This window comes from Dasypus novemcinctus, chromosome 12 (assembly GCF_030445035.2).
Source record: "Dasypus novemcinctus isolate mDasNov1 chromosome 12, mDasNov1.1.hap2, whole genome shotgun sequence".
NCBI lineage: Eukaryota > Metazoa > Chordata > Mammalia > Cingulata > Dasypodidae > Dasypus > Dasypus novemcinctus.
This window is the reverse complement of record NC_080684.1, coordinates 46,754,860-46,771,698: the sequence shown is the minus strand read 5'-3', so window position 1 is coordinate 46,771,698 and position 16,839 is coordinate 46,754,860. Positions and strand designations below refer to the sequence as shown.

General features: G+C 32.4%; 1 protein-coding gene across 1 annotated transcript in view; it reads right to left on the bottom strand.

Moving 5' to 3' along the window:
- Positions 1–400: 400 nt before the first annotated feature.
- Positions 401–16,839, bottom strand: part of LEMD3 (LEM domain containing 3) — a 72,335-nt gene continuing 55,896 nt past the window's right edge. Inside the window, exons 5-13 of the mRNA XM_004449536.4 lie at positions 14,069–14,148; positions 13,836–13,981; positions 12,609–12,710; positions 12,401–12,503; positions 11,550–11,728; positions 4,607–4,688; positions 2,981–3,086; positions 2,810–2,888; positions 401–2,591 (exon numbers count right to left, since the gene is read on the bottom strand). Coding sequence (XP_004449593.1) covers positions 2,428–2,591; positions 2,810–2,888; positions 2,981–3,086; positions 4,607–4,688; positions 11,550–11,728; positions 12,401–12,503; positions 12,609–12,710; positions 13,836–13,981; positions 14,069–14,148 — 1,041 coding nt within the window. The 3' untranslated portion in view covers positions 401–2,427. The remainder of the gene's footprint in view (positions 2,592–2,809; positions 2,889–2,980; positions 3,087–4,606; positions 4,689–11,549; positions 11,729–12,400; positions 12,504–12,608; positions 12,711–13,835; positions 13,982–14,068; positions 14,149–16,839) is intronic.

The window sequence follows — 16,839 nt, the reverse complement described above, 5'->3', positions numbered from 1 at the left end:
AGCCCATGAACTGTTTATCATTGATTAATGATGAGAAAAGAACTTTTAGCCAGAATGTAAAATAATTGTTTCCTTCTTCTAGAAAGCTTTCAATGAAAAATATCTAGCTGAACTAGAGTGCTTAGTGATTCAGCTGATTAACATTCTTGCCCCACTTTGAACAATGCTGATCCAAACACTTGAGAGATGGATGAAACATTTTCAAAGAAAGGTAAGAAGTTGAGGAATGGATGGTTAAAATTAAGTTCATGGTCCTCACCCATTTTTAAAAGCACACATAATACAGATCCCCAAATACAACAGATATTTAAAATAAGGTACCTAAATTCAGTGATTAAAGGAAAAAAAAAAAAAAAAAGAGACACAGGGCACTTAGAAATTTTTAAAAATCCAGGACGCATTTTAAAAAACCCTAATAAATTTTTAATTAGAATTTTTCCTTTTTTTTAACAGGACAAGTAACAGATTACATAAACTTCAGAACTCTCAAATATCTAGTTATTACACATATTCCCCTCTGTCTTGCAGGGAGGAATCTTGGTCGGCTTAACAATTTCAGGTAAAATAAGCTGCATAATAGTATATGTTACAATAGTAAATGTACAGTGTTTACATGAAATATATTTTAGAAGCAAAAAAAAGGATGCATCTGCATCAAAAAGCGACCTTTTAAAATGCGACAGCTATTGTTTACATTCACTCTTGCAACAGGTCACAAGATGGGGTCATCACTAACCTCAGATAAATCACTATGATGCACATAAAATACAGAAAGATTGGTTACTTTATATATTATATATATTTATATTTTCACACTTTAGCTTCTGAAACAAACTGAGATTTTAAAATTTATTTTCTTCAGATAACAAATCAGTTTTTATTCTTCATAAACATGGTGCCCACAAAAGCACATGGGTAAGGCACAATAGGGTTTTCTGTTACAGAATAGTGTGCATCATGTTTACTTAACCAGAAAACGTGCATTATCTGTGCAAGTTCATGCTGCAAACCCAACACATACACAATAAAAACAAAGGAAACTGAGCTTTAAATAAAATCAGAATTGGTACAATTCCAGCTGTTTCACATATCATTTGAATTGACAATATGTTATATTAACAAGGCATTAAAAAAAAGCCAATTGTTAGATTACAAATAAACTTTGCACAGTGACAATATTTATTCTGAAATCATAAACAGTAATAAAGTAACTTTACTGAAACAAATTAAATACTGAGACACAAAGCAACGGTCACTAGTGCATTTACTATACCGCAAACTTTCATGTCCCAAAATTGCAAATATAATTTGTCAAATACATATTTTGCTGCAACCATGTGCCCTGCTTTAAACTTGACACATAACAGGGAACTAACATTTCATTAACTTATAAATAGATTGAGAAAATGACTTTATCCCAATGGTATTATTTCACAGCCCTAGTATTTATAATAAATACAGCTTTTCACAAAATATTTTTCCAATATCTGCCAATTGCTTCTTTATTGCTCACATAAATTTGAATCCATTACAACTGATATCAGACCTTTCACACAAAATCATACTCAGATATTTTAATATAAAACCTATATAAAACTTGTATCTAATACTTCCAGGTGTTTGGCTGTTTGATCGATGTGATAGCTCAGCCATATGTTTATATATGTGTATGTCTATCCTGGACGGTTACACATACACATATATATTTACATACACATACATACACAAATATATGTACATACACATATTAGATTATGAATAAAATAGGAAGCTTATTTTACTGCTTTAATGCAGACATCCTCACAAAACAAGACTACTTTCGCTACCACCAGCATTTATACATATATACAAAAGCCAGTTTAAGTACATGTACATCCCATTACGTTTATATGCAACCACTAAACCCAAATTAATTTCCCCCTATTCCAGCGGTAGCAAATGAATCTCTTATAAACAAAATAAACCTAAGGTTAAATTGGGAAATTAACAGTTTTACGACATCCACCTGTAAGAAACTATGAAGATGACTGCATACAAAAACTCACAACATTAGTTCACAGGAAATTATAGAAATACAAGAAGCCTCTTCACCATGCTTTGGTGTGGTTATCCAAACACTTTGTGGTGCAAAAATACAACCACCACATCTGAAAATGTTTAATAAAGTCAGTGTTCCTCATGCAATCTTTAAATGCATTGGCTTAACTGAGCTCCAAAAACTGAACAAAACAATTATTCTATTTACTCAGCATTACTGCCTCACTGCTAAATTCCTTTGGAAGCTTAAGATTTATGGAACATTCAAACAGAGCTCTATATTCATCAATAAAAATATTACATACAAAAAGCATTTAAAAAGGAAGACAGGAAACCAAACAGGAATTTTCCTATTGAAGTTAACAGTCCTAGGAGTGGTAGAAAGTCTTTTCAGGAACCTCCTTGAGAATTTGCAAGACCAGTCCGAAGACGAAGATGAGACATAGAATTCATATGTTTATTTGATGGTTTCAAGGGAGTATTGCAAGTCAGAGCTTGGGGAAAACGATGATGATATCTATCTAGTCGTAAATATTTTACTGTAACCAATTTCCCTGTTGTAAAATAAAAAAATAATTTTGATATGTGAAAATATGCTATTTGTAGAAAATAAACTGTAGTAAAAGAACATGAAAATAAAATGCAAATAAAATCATCTAAGATTATTACTCTAGAAGTGTTAGTTTAAAATCCTTTAATTTAAAATCTAGTAGTTTAACATTGAACCAGGAATTTATCTTTTAAAAATGTCTGTAAAGCTGAAATTTCTTACCATCAAACCAAGAGCCATGCAATGCCTTAAAAGCCTTTCCAGCATATTCTGGAGATAGACATTTCACATATACACAACCCTGTGATATTAAAAAATTAAAAAAGAAAAGAAAGTCTTAGTTTAATGGCAACAAACTCAAAAAGTAGAATTCAAAACTAAAAGTTACTTTACCTCACGTGAATTTTTGTCTACTGCAATGTGAACAATGCCATCATTATCACTGCACTTTTCTAAAATCGCTTCTTGAATTGCCAGATGCCAATGATCCCCTATTTCCCTAAAAATTAAAGAAAACAAAAATCAATAACCACATTTCTACTGAGTAAAAGTCCTTACTTTTATAACATACATATTCTACTAGTACTGGGTGAGCAAAACCTACATATAATTAAAATCAGTAATAAATAAATGATTGCTGAATAAGAGCCAGTAGATTAAAACTGTATTATTTAGAAGTCCCAGCCCTTCTCTCACTTTCTAGTGTAAGAGTGATACAGAGTTGAGGCACTGAAGGATTAGCCCACCATAGAACAGATGTGTTGAGTAACTTTTATAATTAAAAGCCTCATATATCTGCAGTAGTTTTTTTCTTTCTAGATTAGTGTTACTAAGCTCTTTAATGAGTTATAATAAACTTATAAAAGTTGAACACTATTTTTTTAATTTTTAATAACACTTGTAAATTCCTGAAAATAAGGAATATTCTTAGTAAATGGAGTATTCTGAACTTTCCTTTTCCAAAATAACGGAAGAGTGATATAGCACAAACATTTTCACAGTCATCTTAATATTTTGAGAGTTTTGGAGTTTCCTGATAGAGTAAGTTACATGTGTCTCCTTTATGATGAGACATAGACAGGTGAGTAGGAGAGAAAGGCAACTTCATTTTAAATTATCTTAGGGTAATAAAATACTGGACGGGCACTGGTTTCCTAATCCCTAAAGGCATGAAGAAAGATTCCTAAAAGAGCAATCACCATACTGCTAGTTGTATCCATCTCTGCAAAATGGATGGTATGTGTGGGTGTGCATGAGTACTGACAGTGCTGCCCCACATTTCCAATTCAGCTGCCACTACTTAAAATTTTATCATATCAACTATTTCTGGAAATAAAGAGAGTTATCAGATGGCACTTATGAATATTAGATAAGGCAAATACAATTTTCATTGTCTGGATTTTTTTTTTAACAGAACGTGACCTATCATATCATTGGACAAATAAGCGGTGGATTCTAAGAAGCTCCTTCAAAAAATTATTGCAGCTTATTTGTGAAATAGTATGAGTTTTAACTGTACTATTCCCTGGATGCATGTGCTGTATAATTATATAGGCAGAAAGTCTTCTGATGTAATACACGGACAAGGAGAAAGGACTGGCAGAGGAGAAGGTGTATATATCTTTGCAGGGAATTTTTGTAAATGAGAAATTGGAAATAAAATATAAAAGCAGATTTTAAAAATTTATATTACCTAGTGAGGCAAAGAATGTTGGCAGACATAACTTACTCATTTAATATAACTGTTTGTTGCTGTGTCATTAATTGGCCTCAAGCATTTATTTGCTTTGAGGATTCATAGTGAGTAGAAAGATTTTTTTCAAGTTTTTACAAATCATTATATCTCTGTGTCTTATGAGCAAACTTTTGCTTGGAACTTAACAAAAGAGAAGACAAAAACAACATCTTCAGTAGTTAAAGATTCAGAAAGAAAACTGACACAGGATTATTAGAAGATTGTGCATTTACAACAAAATATTCCAAATAAAAATTACATGTATATCTGATTAGAACACTTACATAACTGGATCAAACATATTTCGAATCTTTAGACACGGTGTCAAACTATTTGGTGGTGAATTTCTTCTATCTAAATGAAATGCTATAAAAACAAACAAATTAGTTTGACTATTTGCCATTGTTCTATTTTGTTGACAGATATTCAATCAGTAAGTTCATTAAAAAGCAATCATGGGGATGGGTGGTATATGGGGACCTCATATTTTTTTAATGTAATATTAAAAAAATAAAGACAAAAAAAAAAAAGAATATACAAATACACCCATGTTCATAGCAGCAGCGTTCACAATAACCAAAAAGTGGAAATAACCCCCATCAACAAATGAATGGATAAACAAAATGTGGTACACATACACAATGGATATAATTTGGCCATAAGAAATATGAGACATACTGCAACATGGAATAAACTTGAAAACATTATGTTCAGTAAAATAACCAAAGCACACAAGGACAAAAAAAAAAAATCATTACTTGAAAACCAAGAGAGAGGCTTAGTTTAAGAAATCAATTTGGAAATGATCAATATGTAGGTGGTAAGTGAAGCTGCAACATAAGATCATCCAGGAAAGAAGACTGAATGAGAAGAGATGGCCTTGAGAAACTTAAAACCTAGAGGTCCAAGAAAAGATTAAGATCCAGAAAAGGATACTGAAAAAAAGGTTAAAGGAAAAACCTGAAATAAGTGTTATACTGAAAGCCAAAAGAATAAAGTTTCAAAAAAGTGTGATCAACTGACAAACACTATTAAGAGGTCAAGTAAAATAAGGGCAGAAAAGAAAAATGTGCACTAGATTTAGCCATTTGGAAGTCAGAGAGCTCTTTCCTTAAAATTAAGAGAGAGCTGTTTCCATGGAATGATGGGGATGGAAAACAGATGGAAGTGGGTTAAAGAATAAATGAGAGGTGATAAAGTAAAGAAAGTACAGTAAACTGTTTACTGCACCTTGACTGTAAACAGAGAGAGACAAGGTGAAAGTCAGAGGACAATGTAGAGTCCAACAAAGTGTCTTAAAAATGGAAGAGACAAGACCATATTTAAATGCTGAAAAAAGACCCAGAAGAAAAAGACTTTTGAAAATACAGGAAGGGAAGGTACTTGAGAAGACTAGAGGGAGTGGGATCCAGAGCACATGGAGGGTTTGGGTCTTTACTCAGAGAGGACAACTCCTCAATTGTAATAGGAAGCTAGGATGAGTGTAGATTCTGATAAGTTTATGCATTTGGTGGTGGAAATTTATGACAGGTACAATCTGATTGCTTCTATTTGAGTTATCAAGTGAGAATTAGAGGGGAGGTAAGAAGGTGAGAGGTTTGAAAAGAGTAGAGGAAATCTAAAATTGTTATTGAGTAGAGTAGGAAAGTAAAATGACTAGTATTATAGCACTGAGAGCCTAGTTGAGTTTATTTATGGTAATACAAGTCTACCAAGTTGCATGATTTTCTCCTGCTGTGCTTAGTCCCTTGCACATAGATAGGCATAGATAAAATACCGTTTATTCTTTGTTGGAATTTGCCAAGTGGGTGAGATGAAAGGATAATGATTTAAGGCTACTGGCAAGAGAGTGACTGAAAAGACGGATCATGGAACACAGAGATGGAAAGAAATAAAGATAGCAGGAGGACCGAGAAGCTGAAGAAAGAATGTGCATCAAAAAACTGGGGATTCTATGGAGGTTAAAACAGTAATATATAAAGCAGGAAAGCTGAAAGGATAAGTATGTGGTTAGAGACCGAGTGCTTCAAAGATTTCAGAAGTATCTAGTTGATAAGACAGGTGTGGGTGTGACTGTAGGGATAGTGGCTGACATAGTGTGGAAAAATGGTCATTGGACAGGAACAATCTTAGCCAAACCCTAAATCCAAGGAAATCTGTGAATACTGAGTACCTTCCAGACTTCTCTAACAGTACATAAACTGTATTCTGAGATGACTTTTTAGTTATAGGCATTTTCCTGAAATTCCAATAGTGGCTTGGGCCAGCAGGGAGGGTAGGCAAAAGGGGAAACATGTATGAACCCAAGTAAACAGAAGCATTCATTCTGCTTTATCCAAGCCTAGACCCCACGGTACCACAAAATAACAGCTCTAGGAGAAACTCTTCCTGGCCAATTCTGGTCAGAAAGTAGTCCCAACGGCCAAGTTGATTTTTAAAAAATATGCTTTGTCTCCCTAACTACTCTGTAAGCACTTTGTGGGCCTAAAAGAGCCACATTAGTTACTGAATGATACATTTCAAAAACCTCAGGAACTACCTTTCTATTCTTCAAAGGAATGCTGTTATTTATTCCAAACACTGTTTCTGTCAGAATCATAAGTAATTCAATGGCACCCCAGCAGGTATAGTGTTTCAAAATACTTTCAAAGATACTAATGGCATGTATTCATCCAATTTATATATAACTATGGTTTAGAAAATGAACTCTAAAAAATTCAAAAGGTCAATTAGGTAGCAATTACTTGGGGAAAAATACGATTAAAAGAAGATAGTTTGCACTGTCAGTGAATTCTGAAAACTGCTAAAATTACCAATCCACTAACCATGTACCTTTTAATTAAAACACTGCATTTCTAAGGAGAGAAAATTAAGCTGCTTCTTAATAAACCACCTTTTTACATATAACAAAAATCCCCAGCATATATCCATATTTATATAGCACCATAACATTTGTGTTCAGATATATTTTAACAAAAGCACAATTTACTCTATATATTAAAATTTTAAATAAGCTAGGTTGGTAATTTAATTACATTTAGATATAAGATATATTTAATGGCATAAGAATGTAAGTAATAAACTAAAGTCTCTATTTTACAGCAATAGGTACTTAAATGAGTCAGCAAAAGTATAACTATCATTAAGGAATATTCCACAACTCTTCATTATTAAATTCTTATAACAATTCTTACTATGATGAAATTCTTAAAAAGAACCCAAATTTCTCTTGCTACAGGCCTACTGACATATTTTATCACCACAAGCACCCAAATATTCAATCTGTATAGTTTTAGCTAATAGCTACTAGGTTCCACCTCAGGATTTTCTATCTTAGGCTGAAATTATCTCAGCCTTTTCTATTTACTAACTAGGTGATAGGTATCCTATCTTGCTTTCAATTCCCTTCTGGGTTCAGAAGGTCCTAACCACTATAACTCATTACCGAAGACTGTCAGGTAGAGGGAAATTAAATTTATAACTCGTTACTGTGGCCTGTTTAGAAATAATCAAATTAAAATAGCTCAGAACCTAGCAGTTTGTGAACATCTGCTAAATGAATATATCAAACCCTGAAGAAACACAAACATAAGAAGTAACAAGAATAAGAGCTAATATTTTTAAAGTGCAATTGTAGTATTGGCTAAATTTTATGGAATACTTAGCACAAAGCTTGGCATACAAATATGCTTTATGTGCATTATTCCTTTTAATCCTTATAACCACCATATGAGTAGGTAATATTTTTATTCCTCTTTCACAACTGAGAAAACTGAAATTCAGAGCTGTTAAGAAACTTTCCCTGTGGCCACAGAGTTAAGTATCAGAGTCACAGTCAGGACTCTTTAAAGATATTACACCATATTATGTTCAGTTTTACCACTCCTATAACTGGTCTAGAGTTATATTTTATCATACTCATGATCTTTTTCAAAAATGATGAAAGTAAAATAATATATTGAAAATAATATTTTGAGATTTAAATCCTAGAGTTTACAGGTTCTACAATTTAACAGAGGTAAAGCAAATTACACCACAACCTACTAAAAACAAGTATTATCTAGATCAAGAAATTGTCTTTTCATTTATCTTGAAATTCTCATCATTTTAAAATAGGACAACTATTACAGCTGTCAAAAATTCATATGAACAAAATAATGGCCTTATCGTGAACTTCAAATGCATACATGAGCACCAACTGCTAAATGGGTATGAATAAGGATGACTTCATATCCATTACAATTAGGCACTAAGATAGTAAGCTCCAACTGACTTTGAGTTTTCTGTTTTTAGTTTTATAAGGTCCTCCTTCTAAAGTAAATTGTTTTGTGTAATCTTTGGCAACATCAAAAATTGTCATTTTTATGCCATGATTACAGAAGCTTAACTGGTGAAAAAGGGGTTGGATTTTATTTTGCTGCAATTGCAAAACAATTTATTTACCTTCCCAGAAAGGCTATGTTTAGCAAACATTGATAAACATGATTTTGTAGAAAAAGGAAGAATTCATCATTTACAATCTGCTTATTTATCATTTTCTGCTTTCCGATGAATCAAGAGTTCCAACTCTTTGGGTTCCCGTCTGTCTACCCTCCACCCCAGAATACTATAGTTGGCTGGTAACTTCATCATGAACTTTGATGTCTACAGCAGTATCACACTATTTCAAAAGAGCATATGGCTTTGAAAAGTTTTATTTTAAAATTTCAGATTCCTTTATTGAACTACGCAATATTATAAGAAATAGAACTCATCTGGCTTTTATAGTTGATGTCATTAAAAGTCAAAGGTACAGGAAGCAGGCTTGGCTCAATGGATAGAGCGTCTGCCTACCACATGGGAAGTCCATGGTTCAAACCCAGGGCCTCCTTGACCCGTGTGCAGCTGGCCCACCCGCAGTGCTGATGCGCACAAGGAGTGCTGTGCCACACAGGGGTGTCCCCTGTGAAGGGGAGCCCCACACGCAAGGAGTGTGCCCTGTAAAGAGAACCGCCCAGCACCAAAGAAAGTTCAGCCTGGCTAGGAGTGGCGTCACACATATGGAGAGCTGACACAACAAGATGATGCAACAAAAAGAAACACAGATTCCCAGTGCCACTGACAGGAATAGAAGCGGACACAGAAGAACACACAGCAAATGGGCACAGAGAACAGCCAACTGGGGTGGGAGGGAAGGGGAGAGAAATAAATTTTTAAAAAAATTAAAAATAAATAAATAAATAAAAGTCAAAGGCGGGAAGGGGCTGTAGCTCAAGCAATTGAGCTCCCATTTACCATATGGAGGACCCGGTTCACTTCCTGGGACCTCCTGATTAAAAAAAAAAGAAAAGAAAAGAAAAAAGCATCCCAGACCTGTGTGGTGAGACGCAGGCCCCACATGGCGTGGAGAGGGCGCAGGCTCCCGCAATGCACCAAAAAAAAGACAATGACGCTACCAGATAGGGAAAAAAAAAGGTTGGAAAAAAAGGTCAAAGGCAAATGTGATGTTACCAGTAAAACTGCATAGAGAGGAAAATCACTGTAAAATGGAGCTAACCAACCCCAGAAAAAAAATGAAAGACCTGAGGAGAAAATTTCTATGAAAAAAAGGACTATAAGAATGATTCAAGATCTGTTTTTAAAAGTACCATAATCCAGCTGATTTTTAAATGACATTGGATCTTTAAAGAACAGATAATTCTAATGTTACTTAAACTTTTCCAGAGTAAAGAAAAAAGATGAAAAGCTCCCCATGGAAACTTATACAGATATAAGAATTGGAAATGAATATTAAAAAACAGAAATCTAACAATCTATTAAAAGAATAATAAATAACCTAGTAGGATTTATCCTAGGTATACAAGAATGGTTCTAATATAAGGGGGAAATATCAAAGCAATGCATTACGTCAAATGAAATACACACTCACACCCATACACACACTCACATCAATAAACTCTGGAAAGGTACGTCATAAAATTTAAAATCCCAACATTTCTTCTCACTTGGCATTTTTAAGTTCATATAAGAATAATTAATGAAAAATTGCCAAGGAAATTAAGAAAAAGAGAATACTCAGCTTAAAACATAATACAGAAATACTTTATCAAATAAATATTGAACAGAAAAGAGAATCCAAACATAAATTGAAGTCTATGTTAGAATTTAACATATAACAAAAGTGGGATTTCAAGTCAGTTGATTTTAAAAATCACCATCTATAATGGAAGAAAAAGTTAGACTCTTATCATACATCATATATAAAATGAAATTCCAGATGAAATAAAGACTAAATGTAAAATATGAAGCATAAAAATCTTAGAAGAAAATCTAGGCTTCATGTGCATACTAGAAATGAGAAAGACCTTAATCCAGAAATGAAAAACCCAGAAGCTATTGGGAAAAGACAGGCACGTTAGTATACAAGCTAATCTGAAGGGCAATAAATCACCTATAAAAATAACAGATTTTGAAAAAATACATGTTATATAAATGCCAGATAAAAAATTATATACAAATATACAGAAGAGCTTTTATAAATAGCTAAGAAATAGATAACCCAACAGAAAGATAATTCACAGAAAGGAAATCCAACAAGCCTGTAGAAAGAGGCTCAACTCACTTCTCCTGGAAATGCAAATTATTTCACTTTGCAATTATAGTAATCATTAGAATACAAAATACCCAAGTGAGGTTATGGTTATCACTAGGAAGGATTTGGGTGCCAACTGATACAGCAGGCAGAAAGCAATCTAGCAACATCTATTAAAATTAAAGGATATTCAAGCCAGCAACCTACTCTTGGGAATAGTTATGACTATAATTTAAGGCACATAATACAGAATTATTTATAGTTAGAAAAATAAGTAAGCAAAATGAATGTTTCTCAGCCAGTGAATGGTTGATTAAAACTAAGATTTATTCCATACCATGGAATTTTATAAAGCCATTAAAAATAATGAGAAATAATTATGAGTTAATTTGGACAGAACTCTGAGAGATCAAAGTAATGTATATAGTATTCTATGAAACAACAAACCATTTATGTTTGTAATAGCAATAAGAAAAGTGTGGAAAAGAATTATTTCTTATAAGTACACTGATTCCTTCTGTGGGATGGAACTGGAAAGGGAGCTTTGCCTTCATATCTTTTAATTGTTCTGTTTTACTTAAACAAACATGGTTTTTATAATTTTGAAAAACGAGAAGAAAATTACTGTTATATTTTTTTTGTTAAAAAATACTTACCTTGACCTTGCCACACTTTAGAAGGTATTACTAATATTTTGTCACAGGATGCAGAAGGCTGGATCCACCTCCAAACTAGAAAATCTGCACCACCTATTCTTCGTGTTTCTGTGCGAACTCTAGACTCATTAGCAGCAAGGAAGTCAACAGCTCTATCCCAGACTTTCTTCATTTTTTTCCTATCATATGAACAAAGTGACAAATTTACTATCATTTTGGCTTATCTTTTTCAAATATTAATAATTGAAGTTACTGGTTGTTGTTAAGTCTGGCTGTTCTTATCACTTACTTATGGAGTTTCTTCTAAAAAGACTTAGATGTTTGAGCCTCATCTCAGTTTCACTGAATCTCAATCTCCAGAGATGGAGCATGAACATCTATCTGTATTTTTCCCCTCAAGCTCACTGGTGATTCTGATGCTGAGATTAAGAGCGCTGCTTTAAGATTTGGCATCTTTTATTTTCAAAAGGTTATTATTTAGTTCTTCTTGAATACCAAAATAAAGTATTTTTGAAACATTATGGGTAAAATGCCATTAGCTATTGTCTGCCTGTGTTTCTTTACAAAGATGAAATTCAAGGAAATAAGGTAGAGACTGGCCACAAAGAATCAAGAGTGTATAGGGATGAGAATGATCTAAAAATCCAGTTGTCTGTTATGCCACTCAAAATCAAGATTGTAATAGAAGAGAATTTACAGAGAAAGGAGAGTTTGAAGAACAACACAAAAAAGCCTAGCTCAAACAAGTAAAATAAGTCTAGCTGAAAAGGGTCACAACTCTTTATATAACCTGCAATAGTGCAGAAGACACCTACATTCTGATTTGCTTCAACTCAGTGCTTTGAACACACCTGTCATGAGGTTGTATTAAGGAATCTCGCACATGTGGAATAGGCATGTAGGGTTGTAAATCTTTATTTTCCTGGCAAGCTTCATTATGACTTCGTAAAACATCTAGAAATAAATCAAACAAATTTATAAATGCATCAATCACTTGCATCTTGTAATTTATCATTAAACAACTATTCCAGGATTAGGTAGATTTTTACAAATACATACCTATAATCTTTACTACCATATCATACATCTGCCTTGTTTCCTCTTCTTCTTTTGTCCAACGATACTTCATATAACGTAGAACAACACAAACCATCACCACACCTGCAATATTTATATATTTTGTGTTTTAAAATTGTGTCAATGGCATTCAATAATATTGAAATCTGAAGTTACTGGGTAGCCAGTTGTTAAATCTGGTATTTAAAAAATAAATCAAAACGGGAACCAGTGTAGCTCAGTGGTTGAGACCTGGTTTCCTACATGCGAGGTCTCAGGTTTGGTCCCTCGCTGGTCCAGGTACTCCCCCAAAATTAAAAGAAAATAAAAATAAAAAAAATAAAATAATAATAAATAAAACAACATCAACAACAACAAAAAACTTCTGACAGTTTCTACAGTGGTAAGTTTAACTGCTGTAAGGAATAATGTAATGAGCCTTCAAGACAGGGTTGCATCATCTGTAGAATTAAAGGTACACAACAGTGTTTAATATTGAACATTTCCAGAGTTTCAATTAATCTCTCCAGGAAAAAACATTTCTTCCATTATGCTGACAACTAAACATTTAAGTTCTAACTACTATTTTTTAAAAAACCAAAATAATATTATATATCAGTTTTCCTTCTCAGCATCAAACTATGAAAAAGTGAGTCTTGTGAGAGTGAAAACATACTAAATCTTACTTTAAGTAAAATGAATTATTTTAAAGGACTTGGAAAGAAAAAAAAGGAAAAAAATAATGAATACCTGCTAAAATCCTATTATCAAAGTAGCCATATAAAATCTAGTAATCAGAAAAAAATTTTCTATCACGTAAATGGAATTTTTTAAAAATTAAAAATAACTTCAATGAACTTATTATATATTATTTTGTTATTTAAAAAATAAACAATCTTTATATTTTCCAGTTCTATTTTCTGGAGATTTTGATGTATGTATGTACTATGCTTGTTTTTTTCCTGTGATGTTCTTATGACAAAGAACATTTTATTTCTACCTGTCCTTAAAATCGTATTTTCTAAGCCCTTAAAATGATACTGACAATAAGAAAAAAACACAACTTTATCATACTTTAATGAAGACTTTTGGATATAATTTAAATGGTAAATATCATAGAAGTGAATTCTCAATCTTCGTTCTAAGTGAAATACAGACACACAAAAATTCTAGACTGCAATGTATCCTCTCATAAACCTGTGAATCATGTCTTTTCCCCTAACAACTTACCTAAGCATAACAACAATAGCCTGTGGGTTACAGTAATAAAAGCACGTCGAAAACGACACCAGAAAGACATCTGTGGTCTTGTGGATTGTAAAAATTGCACATCGGTTATATTTGTCAATTCTTCATCAGGGCCATAGCCAACACACCTATTTAAAAATAATTGAGGGCAGATTTAAAATTGAAGTTATTTCTTATAAGCATAAAATGGTCAAAGTAGAAATCACATCCTTTACCTTATACCAACATCTTTTCCGTTTTCTAAAATCCACTGCAATGAGGTGTTAAATATATCTTCATATTCAGGACCTAAATCCTACCCAGAAAAACAGAGAAAATAACCATCTGTTTTTCTTAATAATCCACATTCATTTTTTAATCCATTAACAAAAGTCTGATATTATGTTTAGAAAAATATGATAAATATCATAAAGTTGATATAGTCATCTTTGACTTTCTGAGCTGTTATATAAATAACATACTTTAATTTTACATAACATTTTTATTTTAACGCTATAACATAACATAATAAGATGTATTGGTCATTTCAGAAAAATACAAAGGAGAAAAAGAGGAAAAAAGTCTCCATTTTCCCACCATCCCAAGATAACCACTCTTAATATTTTGCTGTGTTTTCTTCTCGGATTTTTTATACTTAAAGATATAGGATTTCTTTTTCTAAAGAATTTTTATGTATCACTGAGATAAGTGTAAACTAGTTAATTTTTAATAGAACATTACTTTTTTTACATGAAAACCAACAAAACTATTCAGACTTGGGTACTTCATAGACATTTTCTTGACTAATAAATGAAATGAATCTGTCACCTCAAGAAAAACAATGACAGTGTTACTAAAACTCAAGTTTTCAAGTGAAAAGTAGAATTTTAGAAAACTCATGTCGATCATTGTGAGCTTCTCAATACTTTTCAATGAGATTGGTGGTAGTATAAACAAGTGGGACTTTTTGATGTAGAATAATGAAATGTATCAACATTTGGAGGATTTGGATAACTCAGTAAACTAATATTTTTCAAATGATCAATGTATGAGGTTATCATGTATGAATAAAAGATTAATTCAAAGTGTAAGAGGTACCAACGCATTTTAAAAATCAACCTTTCAAAAAGGCTTTCCGATACCACTTTGTAACTAACCCTGAACAAACTACTACTTGTAGAATTTTGATGTAGTATCAGAGAAGAGTATCTACAATTATTTTAAAAGGCTACTATAATATTTTCCTTGTTTTGACTCTTATCTGTATGCGGCTGGATTTTCTCAGTGTACTTCAACCAAAACAACATCACGACAGACTGAATGCAGAAATAGATATGAGAATCCAGTTGTCCTCTAGTAAGCTAGACATTAAACGGATTTGCAAAAAAAGAGTAAAGAAATGCCACTCTTCTTACTAAATGTTTTCATTTTGGAGAAATATATCAATATATATAACCAATAAACAAAAGCCATGTGAGGTCCTCAGTAATTTTAGGGTATGAAACCAGAAAGTTTGAGAACTGTTGAGTATATTAAAAATGAAAGTAATATATACATTGCTCTTTCACTTGCTTTATCATGGAAAAAAATATGGTGAATGTCTATGTCAGTATACGTGGAAAAACACTGCATTTTTAAAACAACAAAATAGTATTCCATTGTATGGTTATTCTATATGTTTACCTAACTTTTACTGATGAACATTAAGAGTGCTCCCAATTTTTAAAATATCAAATAATATTGCAATAAACATCCTTGCAAATTCATTCATTTCAACAAATATCTATTGAGGGCCTCTAGAAAGAATGTCTTTATGTACTTTTTGAAGTGCAAAAGATGAATTTCTAAAACTAAAACGGATAATTAAAAAAATCCCTTTTGAAAAATATTTTTATTAGAAATGGCAGTTGCATTTTATCAACAGATTCCTTAACAACTTTTGGAATCTACAAGGTTTTTATTTGTTAAGTATAGTGTACTTATACATATGAAACTAAGTTATTTTAATATATCAAATTTGCAAATATAATAAAAAGTTGTGCAAAGCAAAATGTATTTTGCAAGGCATAATTACTTATGTATAACCACAACCAAGATTTTTTCAGATGGCAAAGATAACTGTAATTATTCATTATAGCATTATTTATAACTACCAAAACATTTGGAGGCAAGGCAAATATTTAATAATTGAGAGATGGTTTATATATGAGGTTATTTCAATGGGATATTATTAACCTAGAATTGATTACAATGGGCGCTAAATAGCCAGATAATTTAAAAAGTAAAACACAAAGTTCAACTTATATATGTTTATAACTATAAAAGATATATGCTCATAGGAATAAGAACTAGAATAGGGGAAAAAGTGATTTTTGTGTAAAATTCATATCTATTTGCTCTAAAATTGGTTTGAGAAGAAAAAAGCGCTAGAGAAATATGAAGAACTACCAAGATAATGTACTTCTGGCAACATTGCATGAATCAGGATTAGAAAAAACACAAACTATATAGGACTTGCAATCCTGCAAAGCAAGATTAATATGGGTTATTCATGAAGATACAGATATTATTGGGTTTAATTTTCTCTGTAATGTTATTCACTAGTATAGGTGTTCTTTGTTTGTTTATTTAGGAGGTACTGGGGACTGAACCTAGGACCTTGTAGTAAGGGAAGCAGGCTCTCAACCACTGAGCTACATCTGCTTCCCAATGAGAATCATTTTTTTGGTTTGTTTTCAGGAGGTACTGGGGATCAAACCCAGGACTTTGTACATGGGAAGAAAGCACTCAACTATTTGAGCGACATCCACTCCCCAGTGTAAATTTTTTTTTAATACTTAAGTTTTTTAAAAAAGGTACTTATATGTTACATAAAAAATGTAGGGGATTCCCATATGCATGGACTCCCTACCCCCTGACACTATCCCACATTAACAACATCCTTCATTACTGCGATACATTTGTTACAATTGATGAACACATATTGGAGCACTGATACTAAGTGTGG